Source organism: Mugil cephalus, chromosome 4 (genome assembly GCF_022458985.1).
Source record: "Mugil cephalus isolate CIBA_MC_2020 chromosome 4, CIBA_Mcephalus_1.1, whole genome shotgun sequence".
Classification (NCBI taxonomy): Eukaryota; Metazoa; Chordata; class Actinopteri; order Mugiliformes; family Mugilidae; genus Mugil; species Mugil cephalus.
The window spans coordinates 25,955,362-25,976,072 of NC_061773.1; the positions used below are offsets into that span (position 1 = coordinate 25,955,362).

Below are 20,711 nucleotides of genomic sequence, written 5' to 3' on the forward strand. Positions count from 1 at the left end.
TAGTCCATTATCTGGTTGGCTGAGTGAGAAACCACATGGTTCTAAACCTCACTGAGGCGCATAGATGCAATTTAAAATGAGCTGAAGTTACCAAATATGGTTCCTTTTCAAACTGGCCTGTGTGCGCGCGGCCCCTGAACTAAGATGAGTTCGACACCCCACCGACCACAGCAAACCCACACAGGCGACGAACCAATGAACCTGCAGACGCGGACTCCACTTCCTTCCTGGTTTCGATTCACTTCTGCCCAAAAATACTTCACCTGACTGTGTTTAATGCGCTTCCATCACATGCAGCGGAACAAACATTTCAAGAACACAACTCTTCATCGGTGGAGGTGGGAGATGAAACTAAGCTGATTACACTCAGTTAAATGCCTGTACTGGTTATATATGTGTGTGTGTGTGTGTGTTTGTGTTAATGGTCTACTGAGGTACAGGACCACCACCCAAATTCAGACCTTATTAGACCTTAGTGTGAAACCTGGGACTCTGCAGAAGTGGCATGAGTCTAGAGATTTTCATGAAACATCAGGATCATCTGAACAAATTCCTCTAGTTGCAGCTGATTTTCTGGTTCTTGGCTGAACATTAGCGACTTTCCAGCAAACAGATGATCCCAAATAATAAAAAATAACAATAAAAAAGGGTTTTAAAAATGAATGAAGAAGCTACTGAAACACGTTACTTTTGTTTTAGGATTTCCCTTTCTTCATGATATTATAAATAAAGAGACAGAATATGTGACCTACACAGATCAGGCATAACATTATGACCTCCTCCTGCAAAACAGTTGTGCCTCATCAGAGAATGGACATGGGTCTTCTGAGGGGGTCCTGTGGTGTCTGGAAATAGGATGTAGTTAGTGGGGGGCCTTTGAGGGAAGGGGACTTAATGGTGGATCATCCCTCAGATACTCAATGAGTTTGGGATCTAGTCAATTTGGAGGCCAGGTCAACACCTTGTGCTGTTCTTCATGTTTTTGAGTCGTTTCTAAAGCGTTTTTGTGTGTGCGTCTGTGTCAGGCTGCTGCCATCAAGGAGTGTCATTGCTCTGGGGTGGGGGGGGGTGTCTGGTCTGGTCTAGGTGGGGGCTACATGTCTAAGTAACATCCACATGAACGAACGTCAGGTCCAAAAGCTTCACAGCAGAACAATGAATTGTCACAAGATGTTATTTACTTCACCTGGTCATAATGTTATGGCTGATCTGTGTTTACTGGGAGCATTTCAAAAGAAAAACTAGAAATCTGATGGGAAATCAAGTCATATTCTTAATTTATGATTCATCTTTTCATTTCTGAACACTTTAAATGAAGAATCGTTAACACGCGTCTCCTCTTCTTCGTTGGTGTCTCTGCAGACAAAACCTCCACAAGTCATTTCACATATGTGGCACAAACAGAAGCAATGAAAAAGTCACAGAAACCAAGTGAAAAGGACATTTTTTTAATCCATTTTTATAAACCAACATATTTAATTTAGCAGCATAACCGGATGGTCTTGAGGTATTTTCTAAATCCATACTCTGAATTTTCATCCCACCCTCTCAGTTCTTCCCCAACACATTCGTCCAAACCCAGACTCCCAGCTGTGACTCACACAGACGGATCCATACTGCACTAAACTCTGCACGTTAAAAACACAACCTGGCATACGTCAGCTTACACTCAATAGACAAAAAGGCATACAGACACAGACGCACTCGCACACATACAAACACACACACACAGACACACACAGACACACACATTTGAGTCCTGTTGCCTCAGTCCTGGACTGAGCAGAGCTGGCTCCCTCATAGTGGCTTGTAAGGCAGGCACACTTAATGGTGCAGTTTTGGCTGTGGAACAAAAAGAAAAGGTTTGAAATTATTATTTTTATTCTCACAGACATGAGACATATTCACTTAAACACACATATTTAGAGACGTCAGAACTGGCTTTAGGGGTTTTTGTGGGATATAATGGCTGAATATGGCAAATAACTGCAGATTATAATCCAAAAAGAGTCAAGGAGAAAAGGCCACGCCCCCTTATAGGTGAAAACAAAGGAGAAGATGCTGTCGTGTATCGTTCTTCAGTTTAAAAGATAAAACTCTTCTCTGTTTCCCTCAAGAAAGAGGGATGAAAACAAAACGAATGTACGACTTCAGGCCATAAAACGAGTGGACAAAGACAGAAAGTCGTGGGATCCTGATCATTGATATTATGTGCACGTGTGCTGCAAACACTTAGTCATTATGATGCTAACGTTCGCTAATGTCAGTTGTCACAGTTGTTAGTTAAAATGTTAGAAATTCAAAATTCATGCTATAAAGTCAAAGTAACGAATGTTGATGCTGAACTGAAATGACAGTAGATAACAATGGAGGTTTAATGTTGGATTCATGCTGTATTTATGTCATGATTAATTCATTTAATATCATGGAATGATTATTATATTAAATATAATATTATATATATTCATATTATGATTATGAATTGATGACAGGTGTCATATTTAATTAGATAATAGAGTAAATGTCCAGATGTGACACCTCACATTATTCACACATTTCTCAGTCACTAGGCTAAATGGACACAGGGACCTTATTTTTATTATTTTTTGAAAGTTCCTCCGCAACAACTTTATTTTTTTGTCTGCTTGACTAACAGGAGCCTTTTCACCTGCTTTCCAGTCAATTAATGCTCCCAACACAAAATAAACACTGACTACGGGGGTGATTTGTTTTTTAAGTTTTTTGATTTCACCCAAATGGGGCGTGGCCTAATCAGACACAATTATCGGACTGATACTGAAGAACGACACTTTAGCGTCTCTGTCCATGAGTCTATGTGTGTGTTGAGAAACGTTTTAGACGTTAAGTGATCAGCTCTTTATATTTTCCAGCAGCCGAACTATCCACATCACACGCTGCTCAATCACAGAGTGAACAGTTTGTAGAAGACGCCCTTTTTTTGAGGAATTATGTGCGTTTGGTAACGAAACTCTGTCCCAGTAGTTGTGAGGCTTGTTCCTTCACAGAGGACGGTCAGATCAGATCAGATCAGATCAGATCAGATCAGATCAGATCAGTGACCCATTATCCCGGTGATTTAAGCTCCTGTTGTGTTTTCTAACATGAAATAATCCAGAAGTCGCCGCGTTGGAGGAACTCAGCAAAGTAAACAAAGCCAACGCACTGAAGAAGATGAAGAAAAATGCTGAATTATTGGCGCGTTTTTAGCCTGAAGGAGGAAAGAAGGTGAAGGTGAAAGGAGGTTTTTCTTGTCAGGTAATAGAAATGTTGACAGCAGCGACTCGTTTTCTAGGGTAATGATAATATTATAATTCATATCAAGATGCCACATGTGGCATTATTGACTTATATCTGATTCTTATTACGTTTAATAGTCTGTTACAGTAGCAACATCGTTCTTAAAATGTATTTCTCGTTTTATTCCAGATAAAAAAAAGTCTGAAATTTGTTGGAGTGACAGGTCAGCAAAGATCATCTGAAGAAACAAGTCAATAATGTAATGCAAGACTAGCAAACACTTTGTCGAAGCTAATGGGGATGCTAATAAAGCAAAATCTTTGGTTGATTAGACATTTTTTATATATTTTTTATAATTCCTTTAAATCCACATTAACATGAATCCAACGTATTTTAGTAAAGGGATGAATGGAGGCGAAACAGGAGCTGCCTCAACAGGGCCACACCTGTCAATCTCAGCCTAATGTACACAGCAGGCCCCGCCCCCTATCACTGCTGAGCCAATCACGAGGCCCGACTCTGTCAGGTTCCCCACAACTGGCCGAGAGCCTCTTCAGACCCCAGGTTAAATCCCAGACAGACGCTGCAATATTAGCGGTAGAGAAGCTAACAGTGAAGCTAACTCCCATCAGCTAATTACTGAGGCCAACTACAACATTTAGCCATGTTTAGTTTAAAGTTAAAACATGAATCTGCCGCCTAGTGTTAGAAATGTTTGAAATAATTATTTAAATAGCTTAATATTGAATGCAAAATGCTAACACATATAGTAGGTAGCTACTTAATCTCTGCATCAGTTTAGGGTCCTTGGTTTTAAAAAGTGTTGAAGACTCCAGGTCCTTAAGAATAAAGAATAATGATGCCACATGTGGTAGCTTGATATGAATCATCATTAATATCATTATACACTAGAAAATTAGCTAAAAGCTGCTGCTAACAACAATTACCTGACAAACTAATTGGGACTTTTGCCTCGTAGATCCAAGCGCCTCCTTTCCTCTGATAACTTCTAGAAAAATCTGCCCAATTGGTCGAACCAAAAACACGACAATTATTCACCATTTCCCACCATCTACTTCAGTCCGTGTGGTTTGTTCGCATCGCGCCGACTTCCAGACTGATGACGTGAAAAACCTTCTACACGTCTCCAGTTTCCCATGAACATAAAGTACGAGTTTACCACATGTGGAGGCAGCATCTACAGTGAAAACCCAACACCTCACCCTCATTAAAGACAAAGCTCCCCCCGACCGTCACACCTACCTTCTGTGTACCCAGCTTCTTCTCCACGCCCCCGGCCAGCCCCCCGCCTTTACTGTCCTTCCAGGGGTAGAAGTTAGGGCGCGGAGAGGAAGAAGTGGCGGAGCTGGAAGAGGAGGACGGCAGCCGGTGCACGGCGGCTTTGGAGGAGGGCGAGTGCTCCTCGATGCCGGCCCCCTTGCGTTTCTTCACCATTCCCTGGTGCTCGAAGCTCCGCCCGCCACCGCCGCCGCCGCCCTGCCCGTGCAGCCCTGAGTCCCCCACACCGGCACGGCCGTGGGAATTAGTGGCGGAGGAAGGGTCCGGAGGAGACGAGTGTCCCAGAGGAGGGTGTGTCCGTCTGTAAGTCCAAACCGCCTTGGCGGCCGGCGAGTGGGATTCCGACGGGGAAGGCTGGGGGCGGGGTTTGCTGCTGGGGGAGAGCGTGCCGTTGGTCTGTCCGTGGGGAATGGGCGAGGAAATGGGGGGAGGTTTGGAGGAGGAGGAGGTGGAGGGGGCGGCGGAGGGGGGGCGGCCCCGGTCCTGGAGAATGATGCAGTTCCTGTCGGGGCCTGAGTGCTCTCCTTCCTGCGCCGGGGCTTTGCGCTTGCGGAGGGCGGCGGCGGCGGCCGCCTCCTCCCGCAGCTTCAGCATCTGCTTGCTGGGACGTCCCACCGGGTTCTTGGACCGGCCGGGACCCCCCTGGCGCACCACCGCGGGCTTACCCGGAGACACTAGATGGCCGCCACCGCCGGCGACGCTGCTGCTCCCGCCGGAGTTCTCCGACTGCACGGAGGTGGGCGGTCGGCCGGGACCCCGGCTGGAGGAGGACGAGGTCTTCAGGGAGGTGGTGATGTGACTTCCTGCGCGGGACTTAGAATGTAACGAAGAGGAGGACGCGGCGGCCGTGGAGGAGGAGGAGGACGGGGGCGGAGACGTCAGGGCCTTGGCTAAAGGAGGCGGAGACTGGAGGTCGGTGGCTTGAGGTATTTTCCTGTATGAAGAGAAAAAAGGTCATTAATAAATAATATATCAGGGACTCGTTTAAAATGACCACTTTGTTTTAACAGACGATGTTTAAATTAAGTGAATTAGTATTAAACTCTGATCTCTTTTCTCCATCTTCATGGCAACTTCACAGACTCTTCACTGTTGCTATTCATGGAGCGGACGCCATCTGCCTCAGTCGTTCGTGACTAAGCAGCGAGTTAATACTCACATATCTTTATATAAAGACGTTACCAGTCGTCTCATGTGATGCAACTACTTCAATCAGCAACCACACACTATATCGACTGCAAACATGTCCGTGGTTATACGTTACTCCGTCACTGGTCTGGTTCATAGTGTTAAGGCTCATTTATGGTCCTACATAAACAGTACGAGACATTTATACTTATACTTTATATTTATTGTTTCCACTTCCTGCTTCACTGTCAACAACAGCGACTGAAACTTTTATTGCAGATAAAATTTCACATGAGTATTAGTGTCAGTCAGGCTGCACAATTAATCGAATTTTACTCACGATCATGTTTTCAGCTGCCGCAATTAAATGAACCTGATCGTCTGCAACATTTACAATTTAAAATTCGGACTTTTTGCTGCTTCAGTCAAGCACTTTCTCAGCCAGTAGCTCAGGTAAACAAACACCTGTTCCTGCTCTGAGTGACAGGTGTTAGCCTGAGCTAACAGGTAGCATTGAGCCGGGTGGGCGGGTCTCAACGTCCCGACACGACCCCCCCACGTCCATATGTGGTGTATCTGAGTGTGGGCGGAGTCAAAGTCGTCCAACATGGCGACCACAGGCTCCGCCCACTTCAGGCTTCGTTTCTAAGAGTCAGAATCCAGTGGGTGACGTCACGATGGGTTTGTCCATAGTTTAAACATTGAACACGTGGTTAAGGCTTCATTAATTTGCCTAAATAACAAGCGAGAGTCGTTCTGTGGACTGATGAGAGCGAGTCGTGGTGTGAGAAGAAGATACGTTGACAGGCTGGTGTTTCTCAGACTAATGTTATTACCTTGGATGAGCTGTAACAGCACATTTATTGTGTTGGTACATTTTAAACTCTTCTTTTTCTACATTATTAAACATTTACTCTTATTTGTAAAGTTTCATTTTGCACCGATCGTTTGTTCTGTGAAGGTGAACGTCATCTACAACATCAGGCTCTGCATCAACTGAACGCAGAAATCTAAACTTCTTACTCTTCTTCTGTCCAAGTTCAACAATTTAACCGAGGCAGCAGATATTTGAAAAGACGTGATCAGTTCCCAACAGCGCGGGAAAAGTTCGGACCAGCTTCCAGGCCACCCAAGTAAAATCTAATTTTTTATATAATCAGACAATTCTAGTTCTTCTCTTCTACTGATTAACAGGTTTATGCTGAAAATGACTCGTCTAAGAGGACGGCATGAACCAGGGTGTCAAACATAAGGCCCAGGGGCCAAAACTGGCCCGCCAGAGGCTCCAATCTGGCCCGTGGGATGAATTTGCAAAAATTACACTGGAGATATTAGCTGAAAATTTTTGACAAAATAAGAAATTTCACAGTTGTTCACTACATGTAGCTGTACTTTTTTGCACTAAAGCAAAGGGAAACATTTGGAGTTGTCGTTATTTACCAGGTAATAAGCTATTGGGTAACTGGCCCGACCCCCTTGAGGTCAAATTGGGCTGATTGTGGCCCCTGAACTAAAATGAGTTTGACACCTCTGGCATAAACCATCAAAAACATCTAAAGTGATACATCTTTCAAAGAGATTCACTTATATTCTTCAAGCAAAACCCAAACTAAAAATATAAATAAAAGATCTGTGCAGGGATGTGAGCGGTGGCTTCTTACTTCCAGAGATGAGCGCTGATGTGCTGCTCCAGCATGTTGCTGAGCGCCGACCTCAGGTGGTGGAGTCTCCTGTCGAAGGTGTAGATGCCGTGACCCAACGCGTGGCTCCCGAACGAACACATCTGCAGGGAGACAGGAGACGTCAGGACGTCAGGACATCAGGACGCTGTCCAACGCTGTTTACGATCCCGCCGCCGAGCGGCGAAATGATGTCGCTACATTAATGTCGCACGTGTGACTCGTTAAGTGGGCGAGGAAGCGCTGAAAGTGTCCGATTATAGTCGGGACTCGTTATTGTTATAAGACAATGAATTCAACCAGAGGAAAAACACACTTTTCTTGCACAAACTAACTCACTGCCCACATTTAATATCATGTTTTAGTTCCCATCCCCCAGAACCTCAGAGTGCTGTTATATTCTCGTATATTCTTTCATATTTGATAGTTTCTTTTATTATTTTTTTGTATATATTCTCGCCTAATTCTGTGCAACTATGACAAGTAAATTTCCCATACGTGGGATAAAGAAACATTCATGTCTTAATCAGAAGATACAACAACCACCACTCAAACACAGGCTAAACATAAACCAGACGTGTTCTCACATGGTCTAAACAGCTGTTTTTTAATCACAGTCTCCATTAATGTTTTTTTATTTTATTTAATTGTGGGTCAAATGTTTTGTCTGTCTGTGTGTTTTTTTGGTTTGTTTTGACGTCGTCTGTCTCTGTCTGGTTCTGTAATTGTCTGTTGTGCGATTGTTGTTTTAACGCCGTCTGTGTTTGTGTTGTGAACCTGCCTTGAGACGACAGCTGGAATTTAGCATTCGTGCCGAGTGCGGCGCATTTACACTGATGGTTCATGCTTCAATGTTGATTAATGTGCATTGTCCCAATTTAATAATAATAATAATAATAATGATAATAATAGACATGCAAGAAAGTTTAAGTCTTTCGAGCTTGTTTAAAGAGTAAGTAAAGCAAAACAAGAAAAGCAAATATATGCATATACATGCAGACATGTACAGACATGAACAACGCACACAAAAATAAACAAATAAAACAAACTAAATCATGCACATTTAGCCCAAAATGCAGTGAAGTTAAAAACATATTTAATTGCTCAGCTTCTCCATAAATACTTTAATTAATACAGTTTACTCTTATAGTAATAACTACTGATAAATAAATGCTATTAATTCTCTATTGTATGAGCTCATTCCTATAATATGCAGATTTACTCATATTTCAAATCATACGAGACTAAAAATAAAAAACACTTTGTACGACTGTTTAGTTTGGAGTCGAGTTAAGACAACAAAGAACTCACCGCCGCAGGTCTGGGGTGTGAAGCCGAGGACGAGAACTCGACGGGTTCCTCGAGTGTTTCCGTGTCGCTGTCGTCGCTGGAGATTCGTCCGTGGACGAGAGGCGACGGCGCCTGGAAGCCGCCGTCATCCTGCTGCCGCTGCTGCTGCTGCTGCTTCTCGTCCTCGGGCGTGTTCTCCGACACGGCGGCCGGCCGACTGCAACAACAACAACAACAATACACTTACACCAAAGGGCTACACATACACAACTCAGCCTCACGCTTCTGTTATTACACTGAAAAACGCTCAGATTACTGTGGAGATCCTCTCTCTCTCTCTCATTTTGAAGCCAGACTGGGACGTTTGCCACCATAAAAAAAAACGCTTCTAGGATCATGTTAAATCAAACCCAAACATTTATGCAAGTCACATTTTCCAGCCCCGTCTGCATAAGTTGTGAGCTGATACGTCTGCCCTACTTTTTAGAGGACAGGGAGGCGAGTTCAGACAAGTTGTTAATTTAACAATATCGACACATAATCTACCCAGAGAGAACATTTTTTTTTTTTTTCTCTCTTTCTACTTTTGTGATTAAAGGACTGGAACGGAGATCGATAAGTCACGTGTGGACGGAAAACGTGTTGAGCAGGTTTGTGAAACACCCGGATGCTGCGTGGAAGGAGAATGTGAAGCGGTGGTTACGGTGTTAAACCTTCTCCAGTTTAATAAAGCTCTGCTACGTCAGGAGAAATAACTGTTACTCATGAAGTTGGTTATTGGAAAACTGAGCATTTGATCTGAATCTGTCTTTTATTCCTTCTGCTATAAAAAGCTTTTAAAAACGCACTCGTTTTAGATGAAACTTTTATTTATTCATGAGATTTTTTTCGTTATTTATTGGATTTTTACGGCTGATTTTTATGATCAGTTATTACGAACTCGTGCACTTATTGTTTCCTTTTTTTTTTTTTTATGAGACTGATTCACTGTGAATGACCCTGATGGGGTAAATAAAAGTTCTCCGAGTCCAGAGATCTGATCTCAAGTGACCGGTTTTAGGTTCACGTGTTCAGACCTGGAATTAAACATTCGTCTCCAGATCTGATCTCACTTCAGTTTCTCTTTATGCAAATAAACCACGACATCATCATTATTTTAACAGCTGATGTCTCTAATGAATCTATCACTGCTCCAGAACCGAGAACAGTTTCTTCTTTATAACTTTGGCACAAAACGTTTTATTAAGTTATTATTTATTGATCTGAGCCCTGGAAGTTTCCATCCGCGTCGTAATCTCTGGTAATAAAGGTGAATAAAGACATCAGTGATTGAGCAAATATATATTAATAATTAACCAGCTGCACACTCGTGTACTCATATTATTCATTTTAAATTCTTACTTAGATTTTTTATTTATTTATTTTAGTTATTTAAGTGATAAAAGGACAGAATATTTTTTAAAAGACTCTCATTACCAGGGATTTGCAGCAACATCTTGACTTTGCACCCGGGGAGGGATAATTAATTTTAATAATAACCATTTAATTCAGTCGCAATTTATACGAAAATAAAAAAATACCAAAAAAAACCTAGCTTGGATGGTGCGTTCACGAAAGCTCGGAAACGAGAATTCTATATTCCAACTTGGAAATTTCAGGCTATTATAGCAACAGGTGAACTCAGAGGAGGAAATATAAGCTTATATGTTGTCATATTGTTTGGTGAACGCTAAAATATGTGCAGCAGCTATTATTTATTTTTATTTATAACCCAGAGATAAGTTGTTTTAAATGCAGCAAAAGTCTGAACAGACCCACAGTAATGCTCCTAGCTCCTGAATGCATCGTTAGCTCGAGTAGCGCTCCCAACCTGAAAGCAGGAAGGCTGGCCAGAGGTCTCCTGCAGTGTGGGGCCCCAGCCTGCTCCCTGGGGGCCTCAGGGCTCGGGGACCGTCCCGTGGAGGAGCCACCCTCCAGGACCTGGGCCCCTTTTTCCCGAACTTTGGTCTTGAGCTCCGCCACTAACTGGTCAAAATTCTTGCTGCGGCCGACCACCTTCCTCCGCTGGTGTATGGAGTGGATCTAGGGGTGAAGATAACGTGATGTAAGTCACAATTTAATTTGTTTTTTTTTGTTGTTTTGTATTTGGATTGTTGCATAAACTCATCTTTTATAAAAAATAAACCATTTTTCAAACACACTCTGGTGACTCACTGCTGATGCAGAGTTACATTATTGTATTAGGATTATTTGTCTCTTTTATTCTGTAGCTGCCATGATCACAACTTGAAATGCTTTAGCTTTAACTCAAAGAATCCAAATCAAAACATTTTACTATCAGTGTTGTGTTGTTGTTGTTCTTTAAGTTCCTTGTAAAGCAACATCTCTGAAACAGGGACTGGTACCATAACGGCACCGGTACTGACGCTAACGGTAGCAACCAGACCAAGAAGCAACAGATTTCGGTGCCTCTGAGGTTTTTAATTAGCTTAATTAGCTACGTGTGACGTCAGTTTTTCACCTGCATGGATGGAAGTGAACCATCAAAATGTCTAAGACCAAACGTTTGTCAAAAGACAAAAGACAAGGGAGGTAACACCTGGAATTTGACTAAACATCTGACGACGCACAACATTTTTGTAGCGTCTTTGATAGACTGAAGACCAAGTTAGCAGCATCTCTGGGGATAAGAGTCTCAGACCTGAGTCCATGAGTCCATGAGTCTCACGATACCAAGAACAGTTGATGTTTTTTGTTTTTGATTGAACGTACTGTAAAAATTTAGTGATTTGTTTTTGGGCATTTTCTCCGTGTTCTGTTCTGCTGCTGGTTTTGATACATTATTGTTTTTATTGTAACAGATAATGATTTTTATATCAGTTCATTTATTTCTTAGTATTTACATTTTAAACAGACCCTCAGTCCTTCGTTTGCAGGAAGACAAACACACACTCGACAACAATTTACAGACTGAACTAAGCTGCGTTTTATGCACATTATTACATTATTTACATTATCTCTTTTCTCTAAGGGCGTTTTTAAATATCTGTGTACCTTTTAAACCGCGGGTCTCTGCAAAATTATGTTCCCATATTGACGATAAATCACCAAATATTATTTAAATTAATATTCTGTTCAACTTGCACGTCACAAAATGCCTTTTTATAAATAAAAATGCACAGTTTTTGGACAAAGTTTGTATGTTTTCCATTCTTTAAGCACCGTTTCTGCACAGGTGCTGAATAAAACCTCAGCGATACACGTCCCTGTTCTGAAAGCAGGTTGAAAAGCGGACTGGAGATAACTGGCGTTATTATACAAAGCACCTCTTTATACCAGATACAAAATATTGAAAAGCCATTAAAGCAGGTACAACGCTGGTTCCTGTCGTGTTAAAAATAAAAGTCGTCTTCTGCTTTTACAGGTGCGAGGACAAACTATAAGTAGCTGCTCCCACTTCATTTGTCTTTGAGCTTTTTTATGTTGTGCACGATGCGTAAGAAAAAAAAAACACCCGGCCCTGGATGTTTTATTTGCCTCCGCAAAGAATTGAAATAATGTCCCTTCTATTGCAGGTTGGGCTCATTAGAGCAGTCGGCCTTTGTCGCGGCAGCTACGGCTCATAAGTTTCCAAACATGGCTGAATGAATAGAAGAAATGACGACCTGACGGACGTCATTCTTCGCAGCAGGTGGTGGAGAAACCACAGCCGCCGTCAGAGCAACTACACACCTACACACCAGGTACATACACGAGGTGTGTGTGTGTGTGTGTTCTCAAGCATCTTTCCCTCCTCTCTGGTCACTTCCTGTTAATCAGGTCATCCTGTCTTGCCGTGGCTGGATGTGGGGCCCCTCACACTCACTTCCTCTTTCTCGCGCAGACGCCAGCCGCCATATAAGGACTGTTCCTGTGCCGGGAGCCATTTTCACTCTGTGTCAGTAACAAGGATCCTGAGCTGCTTTTTTTAATAAAAGGTTCATAAGAGAAACGTCTACTTTTAATCCCAGCGAGGCGACGCGCTCGGTTTACAACTTTGTTCTGCGAGTTATTCAAGATGAAGCAAATTAAATGTGATTTTAAAGATGTTATGATAAGAAGTGATTTGTTTGTTGACCTGTGAGCGACTATTTCTTAAAGAGCAATGGATCGATATGAACATACAAGAGGAATAACGACGTCATTTACGATCTGTTGTTATGGCTCTGCTACTTCCCGCCTCACAGATTTAGTTACAAATTATATTAAATGATACTGAAACTAATTTACCAACAACCTGTATCAGTGTTTAAATGAGCTCCACCTTTACAGATGAACACATTAATGGTTGATTCAACGATTTCATCCATTTAAACGGGTGAATGGTTCAGCAACATCTCCACTTTGCACCCAAACATCTGTCCCAACTTACATTACAAAATATAGCACAACCTTCATAATAATTAATAATAAGAGACAAGAGGCAGAAAAAAAGTCTTAAAAAGGTAAAAAATCATTCCCTAAATCACAGAGACGTCGATGTGATGTCACATCAGGAGATTCTGTGTTAGGAGAACGATGGCTGGTAGTTTGAGGTGTATTATTTACTTCATCAGCTTCATGGCCGACACCCTCTGATTATTACAAATTACAGCAGGTCCCCACGTAAAACTAGTCCACAGCAACAAACTAAAATTGTTACATCATTATTTCCTAGTTTTTTCTTCCAGGTTTCATGAAAGGGAGAGATCCTGAAGAACTGGAAATCAGATCTTTGCAGTTTTTGTTAAAGCCTTGTTTTAATTAACCTTTTCAATGACTTGATTCTAATAGTTCATGATGCTGGAGAGAACAAAAAAAAACAACTTTGCAATGAACTAAGTTCACAGAGAAAGAACAAAACAGACACAGAAATAAAGAGACATGAGGAAAAGGGCAGAGAATGGAAAGGAGCTCGGTGTGTGTGCGTTTGTTGTGCGTTTGGAGCTTACATTGCATGTCAAGAGACGAGTGCAGACTTTCTTCCTGTCGGGGTCGAGGACGCCGCAGTGTTTGTCCAAGTCGCACTCTCTCTCTGAGGACGCACACAGAGACACATCACACAGTCAGTGGACAAACATCAGACACGACAACGAGCTGCTGCTAATTTCACCTGCGTTATTACAACATTTTCATCCAATTGTCTTCTAACAAACACAACAGATCACACGTCACCTCATCCACAGACTAAACCGTCTCATAGGATTTAAGGGACTCTGATCAAAATACGGCCAAAAAAACCTGTAGCAACGCAGAAGGAATGTGTGCGAATGCATCCTGTGAACTACAAGGTGGAGCCACTAGTTTCATAAATAAAATAAAAAAACACGTTACATTAAAGATAGTAAAATAAATGTAATGCACACATGACTTTTCATGTATGAACAGTGAAACTTCCTGGAGACATTTTAAGTCTCTTCATGGCATTTTTTTGCATAATCAGGTGTTTCCAACATTTTCTACTGGTTGAGGGAAGAATTAATGCAGTCGATTGACTTAGTGAACGATTTAATCGTCATGATGAGTGAATAACGTAGAATTATTCCACACTAGTATTAATACAGGTTTGCAGAAAATGATGCCGCTTGTGATTCTAAGTCTAGAAAGCAAAGACAACTGGAGTCAAAATACAGAACTTTTACTGTGACAATTTCACAAACATCTTTTAGAAAACCATTACAGGGCTCTAAAGTTTTGAACTTAGCTTTGAGTTAGATTTTTTTCTTTGCAGTGGGACGAGGGTGAAGTGTGTCTGAAGATAATTTATCCGTATTTAACTATAATAAAGGATAAATTCCTTCAAATAACTAAATAAAATCTTTTATTTTACTATTTTAGGACAAAAAAAATGAAATGATGAAGCTCTTCTTTGCGTGTGCAGCATTTGTGGGAGGTGTGATCACCGTGCAGCCGTTTCACCCGGCAACAAGAAATACTATTTTCTGATTGGCTGATTCTAGAACCATTCATATCTCTTTTATATACTAGTTTATGTTACTAATGTGAGGCAACTTTTTATCACTTCTCAGCGCGAGAAATGTCGTGTTAACTTATTGAAAGTGTCACAACTTGAAAGCTCTGCATAAAAAATAGTGCAAACATGCAACTTTAGCCCGACAACACTTGGATAAAATGATTGTTTGGTCGATGTTGGATTTTTTTTGAAATCACAAATCCTCCAAACAACAGACACTTGTCTGTCACCTTTTTTTTTTTTTTTTTACTTTCCCTTCACCATGCAGTGACGCAGCAACATTGAAAAAAAGGTTTCGGTCTGAAACAGCGAACGCCAGCCCGACCTTACGGGATTAAAATCTTCTAAAGAGTGTGTGTTTTCGTACACAATAGGCTTTCAAACTACTTTTTTAATCTTCTAGTTGCTGTTTAATTGTTGCAAGTAAACAACAAACAGCTGAAGCTCCGGAAGCGCAGAACTTCTGGGAAGCCAAGAAAAAACATCGTCATGTGGTTTGAACCTCACACTTATTCCAGTACGAATTATTCGACACATTCATTTGCAACTACGACTTAGACTTAAGGAGTTTCGGCCTGAATATAAAAACATTAGAGAATAGCAAACACAATCCGTAGAGTTGTTGTTTTTCTTTCTTTCTGCATCACCCACATCTCACCCCTTCGTACTCACTGGAGGCCACTTTGTTGTAGGGTCTGGGGATCCGGTGGCCCGGCCCCGCGGGCGGCTGAGACGAGTCCTTCCTCTGAGCCGGGTGCCGGGTGTCGGCGGCGGGCGTGGATCTGCCGGGCGGAGTTCCTCCGTGCGGCCAGGGGGGGTCTCTGAGCGACGGGGATGGAGAGCTCATCGGCTCCAGGGGCGGGGGCTGCTTGAATACTGACGACTCTGCGTGGATGCTGTGGGAGGACTTCTCCAGTGGGGAATGTCTGGATGATGAAGATGATGAAGATGGGAGAGTTAACTCTGGGCACATTTCACAACCGACAAACCAAGAAAACTTTAACTACTGCTCTTTTAAATATACAGCGGCTCTTAAAAGTCTTCCTTCACAATTTTCATTAGTAATCGGAGCCTTTTTTTGAGATATGACGTATTTTGTAGCTGTTGAAATTAACACCAGGAAGTGTTTTAACGTGAGCGCACCGAGCGTGATTCGTGTCATCAAATTGCTTATCAGCGTGTGGTTAATTATTGATTAGCTGAGTGCATTTCCTCAATCACCGGCAGCTTTGTTACAGTAAGCAATCGTGGAAATGTTTGGTTTCTGTTGCTACATAGCAAAGGTTATAACACTACAGACAGATACACAGAACATTTGTTTCATGTTTGACTGGGACGTCACAGGACTGGAAATCTGCAGATGTTTTTATTTTTATGTAGAAAAGCCTGAATACTGTAAATAGTAGCAGGGAGAAGTATAAACTCTTCGAAAGTGTCACTAAACCTTTTTTAAGAGAAAAAACTGGTCTTTAAAAGGTGCCATTAGGCGGATTTCGGTTTCCACCTTTCTCTAATCTTTACGTGAACTTTAGCCAAGTCAATCATCCGATCCGACTAAAGAGGATTTCCCAAAATGTTAAACCATAACTTTTATGTCATCTCAGCTTATTCTGTTCCCTCCGACGAGTCGAGGTGTCCCTCCGTTCTTACCGTACTCCATCTTTGGAGTTCTTGGAGTGTCTGTACTGGGGCGGGGTGGATGGCGAAGGCGGGGCCGCCCGTATCTGCCCGACTCCCTGACCTCGACCCTCCCACGCCGAGGCGGAGGCGGCGTTGGTCCCGTGCGAAGGCGAGTGGCCGTGGTGGGGTCTCTGCTGGGGCGGCGGCGGCGGCGCCGGCGTCGGGGAGCGAAGTCGCGCGTACAGCTTGGCCAAAGGGCCGTGTCTGCGCTCGCAGTGCTTCTCAAACGCCTGCGGCTTCACTACTTGGCCACAGTGGCTGCAGACCACCAGGTAAAAGTCATCGTGGCCCGGGTACAGACCAAAGATGGACATGTCTGGAAACAGAGGGACGAGGGATGAGAAGGGGAAAACACATAAATACGAGGATGACGCTCAAAGTGTCCTGGATCCTGTCCAACGTGATATTAATGTAGTAAATAAGTGAGATGTGACAGGAAACCTGCGTGTGAATGTGTAGACATTCATTCTCTGTCTAAGTCGATGCATTTCACACCTTGATGCATTTTAGGTGCTACATCAGAGTTATCACGGCACGATAGGACACGTGTCCGTTAAACTGCTGCTGCTACAGACAAGACATGACACGTGTCCAGTATCCACACATGTCTCTGCGAGCAGGTGGATGCATCAATCGCCACCTCTGACCCACCAAAGGAAAAAGAAGATGTTTGTGTCCGCTCTCCTACAGATACATCCAGCCCCGACTTTGTCTTGTGTCCGTGTCCATGTGCAGACTTACCCTCTTTACTGAGCGACATGGCCTCCGCAGCCTTTTTGCCACTCTTGCCACAGTCGTCCACATCAGGCCCTGAAACATCACACATCACACACATTTTCAGCAAGAACCCGAGGACGGACGTCTGGTGCTTTATGCAACATAAAACACAAATAATAAGCTTATTTCACAAAGCTGTGATTTATATACACATATATATATATATAGGACTGAATTACAGGTCTGCTGTGACTGGTGGTTTCTTCCCAGTCCTGTATATATATGTATATATAAATAACTTTGCTCACAATTAACAGATGTGACTATCGCAGTGACTATAGGAGGATGACTTTATCTTTTGATAGTTTTGACGAGGGTATTACTTGGATGGGGCGTATATATGTACATAAGTGCATAAAGCTGGAGGACAAGAGCACTTTTTAGGGCAGAAAGTCACACACACACACACATAACCTATAAAAGATGTTAACAATCAGTAAAAAAACAGAGGCGGGTGTGAAAAGACAAACCGAGCTAATACCTGTTTTTTTTTGCAAGAGTTGCAACATAAACACAAATAAGAATCTTAATCCACAAACCTCTTTTATATATTTACACACACACACACAAATATACAGGTGAACTGGAACTGGTGGGTTTATCATTACTTTGCTTGCAATTAACATGAGCTAATTAGATTAGATTCAATGGAAGTGTGTGTGTATAGGATGACTTCATTTTTTGATAGTTATGGGACTTGGACGAGGATTTATGTACATAAATCTCTATTTATCCATCCATCTGTAGATATACATGTATGTCTAGATAAATATGTGGTTTCCTGTCCGCATATAAAGATGTTAACAACCGGTGAAAAACGGAGCCGGTGGGGAAGAGAAAACCGAGCTAATACCAAAAGGCGACCGACACCAGCATCCGCCGGTGTCTCTACCATTTACCCAACATTAGGGCTTTTCTTAGCATAAACGGCTCTTCAGCATAGCCTCGCCTAGCTTGACATAGCTTAGCATAGCTTAGCATAGCTTAGCTTTCCACGGGGAGAAGTTGCTCGCCCCCATCCAGCCCTCACACACACACACACATACACACACACACATTAGCCTCCTCCTTCCGCTCCCCGGCTCAACGCATCCCTCAACCACCCGGCGGCCTGTTTTCACGTCATTTACGGTTAAAAACGCCGCACACATTTGTTGTGTTTTAACATCTTGTGACTTATTTCTCCCTAAAAAAAAAAAAAAACAAACAAAAAAAAAAAAAAACAGCATATCCAGTGGAGCCCCGGTGTGGCAGAGAGAGCGAGCATGTTACCCACCCAGCACTAGGACCCGGCAGGGTCTTTGTTTGGGTAACATGGTTAGCTCTGCCCTCCGTTTCCGCGAAAATAAACCCCGGCGCTTTGGCTAAATGTCTCCTCAGCTGCCCGTGTTTGCGTCGAGGTGCTCCCTTACCATCCGCCGCTGTCACGCCGGCCCAGTCGGCCCAGGCACTCCAGCTTTGACCCACGAAATCATCGAGGCTAGGCACCCGCCGATCCACAGCAGCCATTACTTTTACTGCGCGTTCACGCACCGCCATCATCACTGCGCGGCCAGCAGCTGACGTCATATTCCGCGCTCTCGACGGGAGACGGGACGTTCCTTACGTGCGCGCTCTGGGAACACCCCGCCCACACAGGAGAGGAAGAGAGAGAGAGAACTGAGCAAATGACGAAAAACTAAACAAATAAAGACGGAAAGTTATTTTTAACAGGTCATTTCTTCTTTGAACAGTAATTTTTGCTTCCTATTTCCCACGTATTCTGCATGTTTCTTCTTCCCGTCCACAACTGCACTGTTTTGTGTGTGTACATATATATATATATATATATATATATGTATATTATTTTTATTTATTTGGTTGACACTAATGCCTCACAGCAAGAAGGTTCTAGGTTTTAATCCATCAACCAGCTGGACTCTTTCTGTGTGGAGTTTGCATGTTCTTCCTGTGTCTGTGGGTTTTCTCCGGATACTCCGGCTTCCTCCCACCGTCCAAAGACATACTCATTAGGTTAATTGGTGATTCTAAATTGGCCGTAGGTGTGGGAGTGAATGGTGGAGACCTGTCCACGGTGTAACCTGTCCTCCAGAGGACAAGTGGTTACAGAAAAGACAAAGGACGTTGTTTATATATCGCACGTATGGGGAAATGGGGAATTTCCTTGTCACAGTAGTGTAGGATTAGATGGGAATATATACAAGAAACAAAATCACCTTTGAAAGAAGGAACAAAAAATAACAGAACTCTGAAACACATAAATAGAGGAACCTACACCAGCTGCTTCTCCATCTCCACAATTTTCAAACAGTTTTGGATCAATAAAAGGGGAACACATTGAGGAAATGTTAACTTTATCTTTTATCTTTTTCATTTTATTTTTTATATTCTTTTATTTTAAGTTTCTTTGCGTCTTTCTGTTGAGCCCTGCACAAGAAATCCAATGTCTCTGGCTAATGGCTAATAAAAATCTTGAGTCTTGTTTGGAGACTTCTGCGAAAGTTTTGCGAAAGTTTCAGTCGCCATTGTTGAAGGCGAAGCAGGAAGTAGAAACAGAAATGAACCAAACTGACAAAAAAAGACACAGCGCCGACTAGTGTTTGGGTGGAGTTATTACAGAGTGAACCAGACCGACGAGCACGTGAGTATAAATGGCTCGTAGGCTACGTGCGTAGGTCACGGCGCCTACGTCCCGCAGAACTATGAAAGTACTATAAAAGAAATTACAAGAACAACCTTTGGTTGGACACCCCTGAAACATACAACTAATGTTGCGTTACCTATTCGTTAGCATTAGCTTTAGCATGTAACAAAAATCCCCCAAATAATGATTAACATGGGAACATAACATAAATTTCAGTCGCAATTTAGTTTAACCCAAAACGTTATCCAGGCTGAAACTGATGATGCTTTACATTTTACATTTCACCAAAGCCAAACCAAAGCTGGTATGTGATAAAACCTCAGATTTTAAGGTTTCAGGTTTTAATTTTTCCACTTTTGGCCCCAAAAATACAACAAAACGACATTTTCACAGTTGACAACGACACCTGAAGCTTCCCTCTGTTTTGCCTCCAGCTCACGTTGTGACATCACAGTGACGTCGGCCATGAAGGCGTCTGTAGCTTCATTAATCCGGACTCAAGTTCCTCTTCTGATTGTGATTGTCACACAGATGCATTACGAGCCTACAAAGAAGCAAAATGTGGTTACTCGTGGTGTTATAGTGCAGCACAGCACAAAATATGTTTCCTACGTAAAGCAAAAAAGACAAACTACTTGTTCCTGGTAATTCATTTCAGTGCTAACGTGGCTCGTCACATGTTGGTGCTGTTGTGCGTCAGCAGTGTCAACAGGAGAGGTTCAGTCCTTGAATAAATGCTGCAAGCAAACCACGGATGTTTGTAACATTTATCCCAGCCTTCGCGTTTAGAATTGCATGCACGGGCTTTTAAAACGGTGATCAGAAGTCACAGGAGCGGGCGGGTGAACGCACATAATCCCTGTAAGTGGTTAAGCTTCACACAGCTAATCGGAGCTCTGCTGAAAGACAAACACTGTGCACTATGAAGACATGGCGTCAGTTGTTTGGGCTCCCGGATGGTTTG

General features: G+C 42.7%; 1 protein-coding gene across 1 annotated transcript; it reads right to left on the reverse strand.

The window, feature by feature from the left end:
• Positions 1–1,432: 1,432 nt before the first annotated feature.
• On the reverse strand, positions 1,433–18,903 carry atxn7l2a (ataxin 7-like 2a). Its single transcript, XM_047584077.1, has 10 exons — positions 18,516–18,903; positions 17,068–17,136; positions 16,297–16,642; positions 15,319–15,572; positions 13,625–13,707; positions 10,525–10,736; positions 8,676–8,871; positions 7,347–7,468; positions 4,522–5,491; positions 1,433–1,842 (listed from the first exon to the last, which is right to left on the reverse strand). Exons 1-10 carry the CDS (start codon positions 18,670–18,672, stop codon positions 1,825–1,827), a joined length of 2,427 nt encoding a protein of 808 aa, XP_047440033.1. The 5' UTR covers positions 18,673–18,903; the 3' UTR covers positions 1,433–1,824.
• Between the last annotated feature and the right edge of the window lie 1,808 nt (positions 18,904–20,711).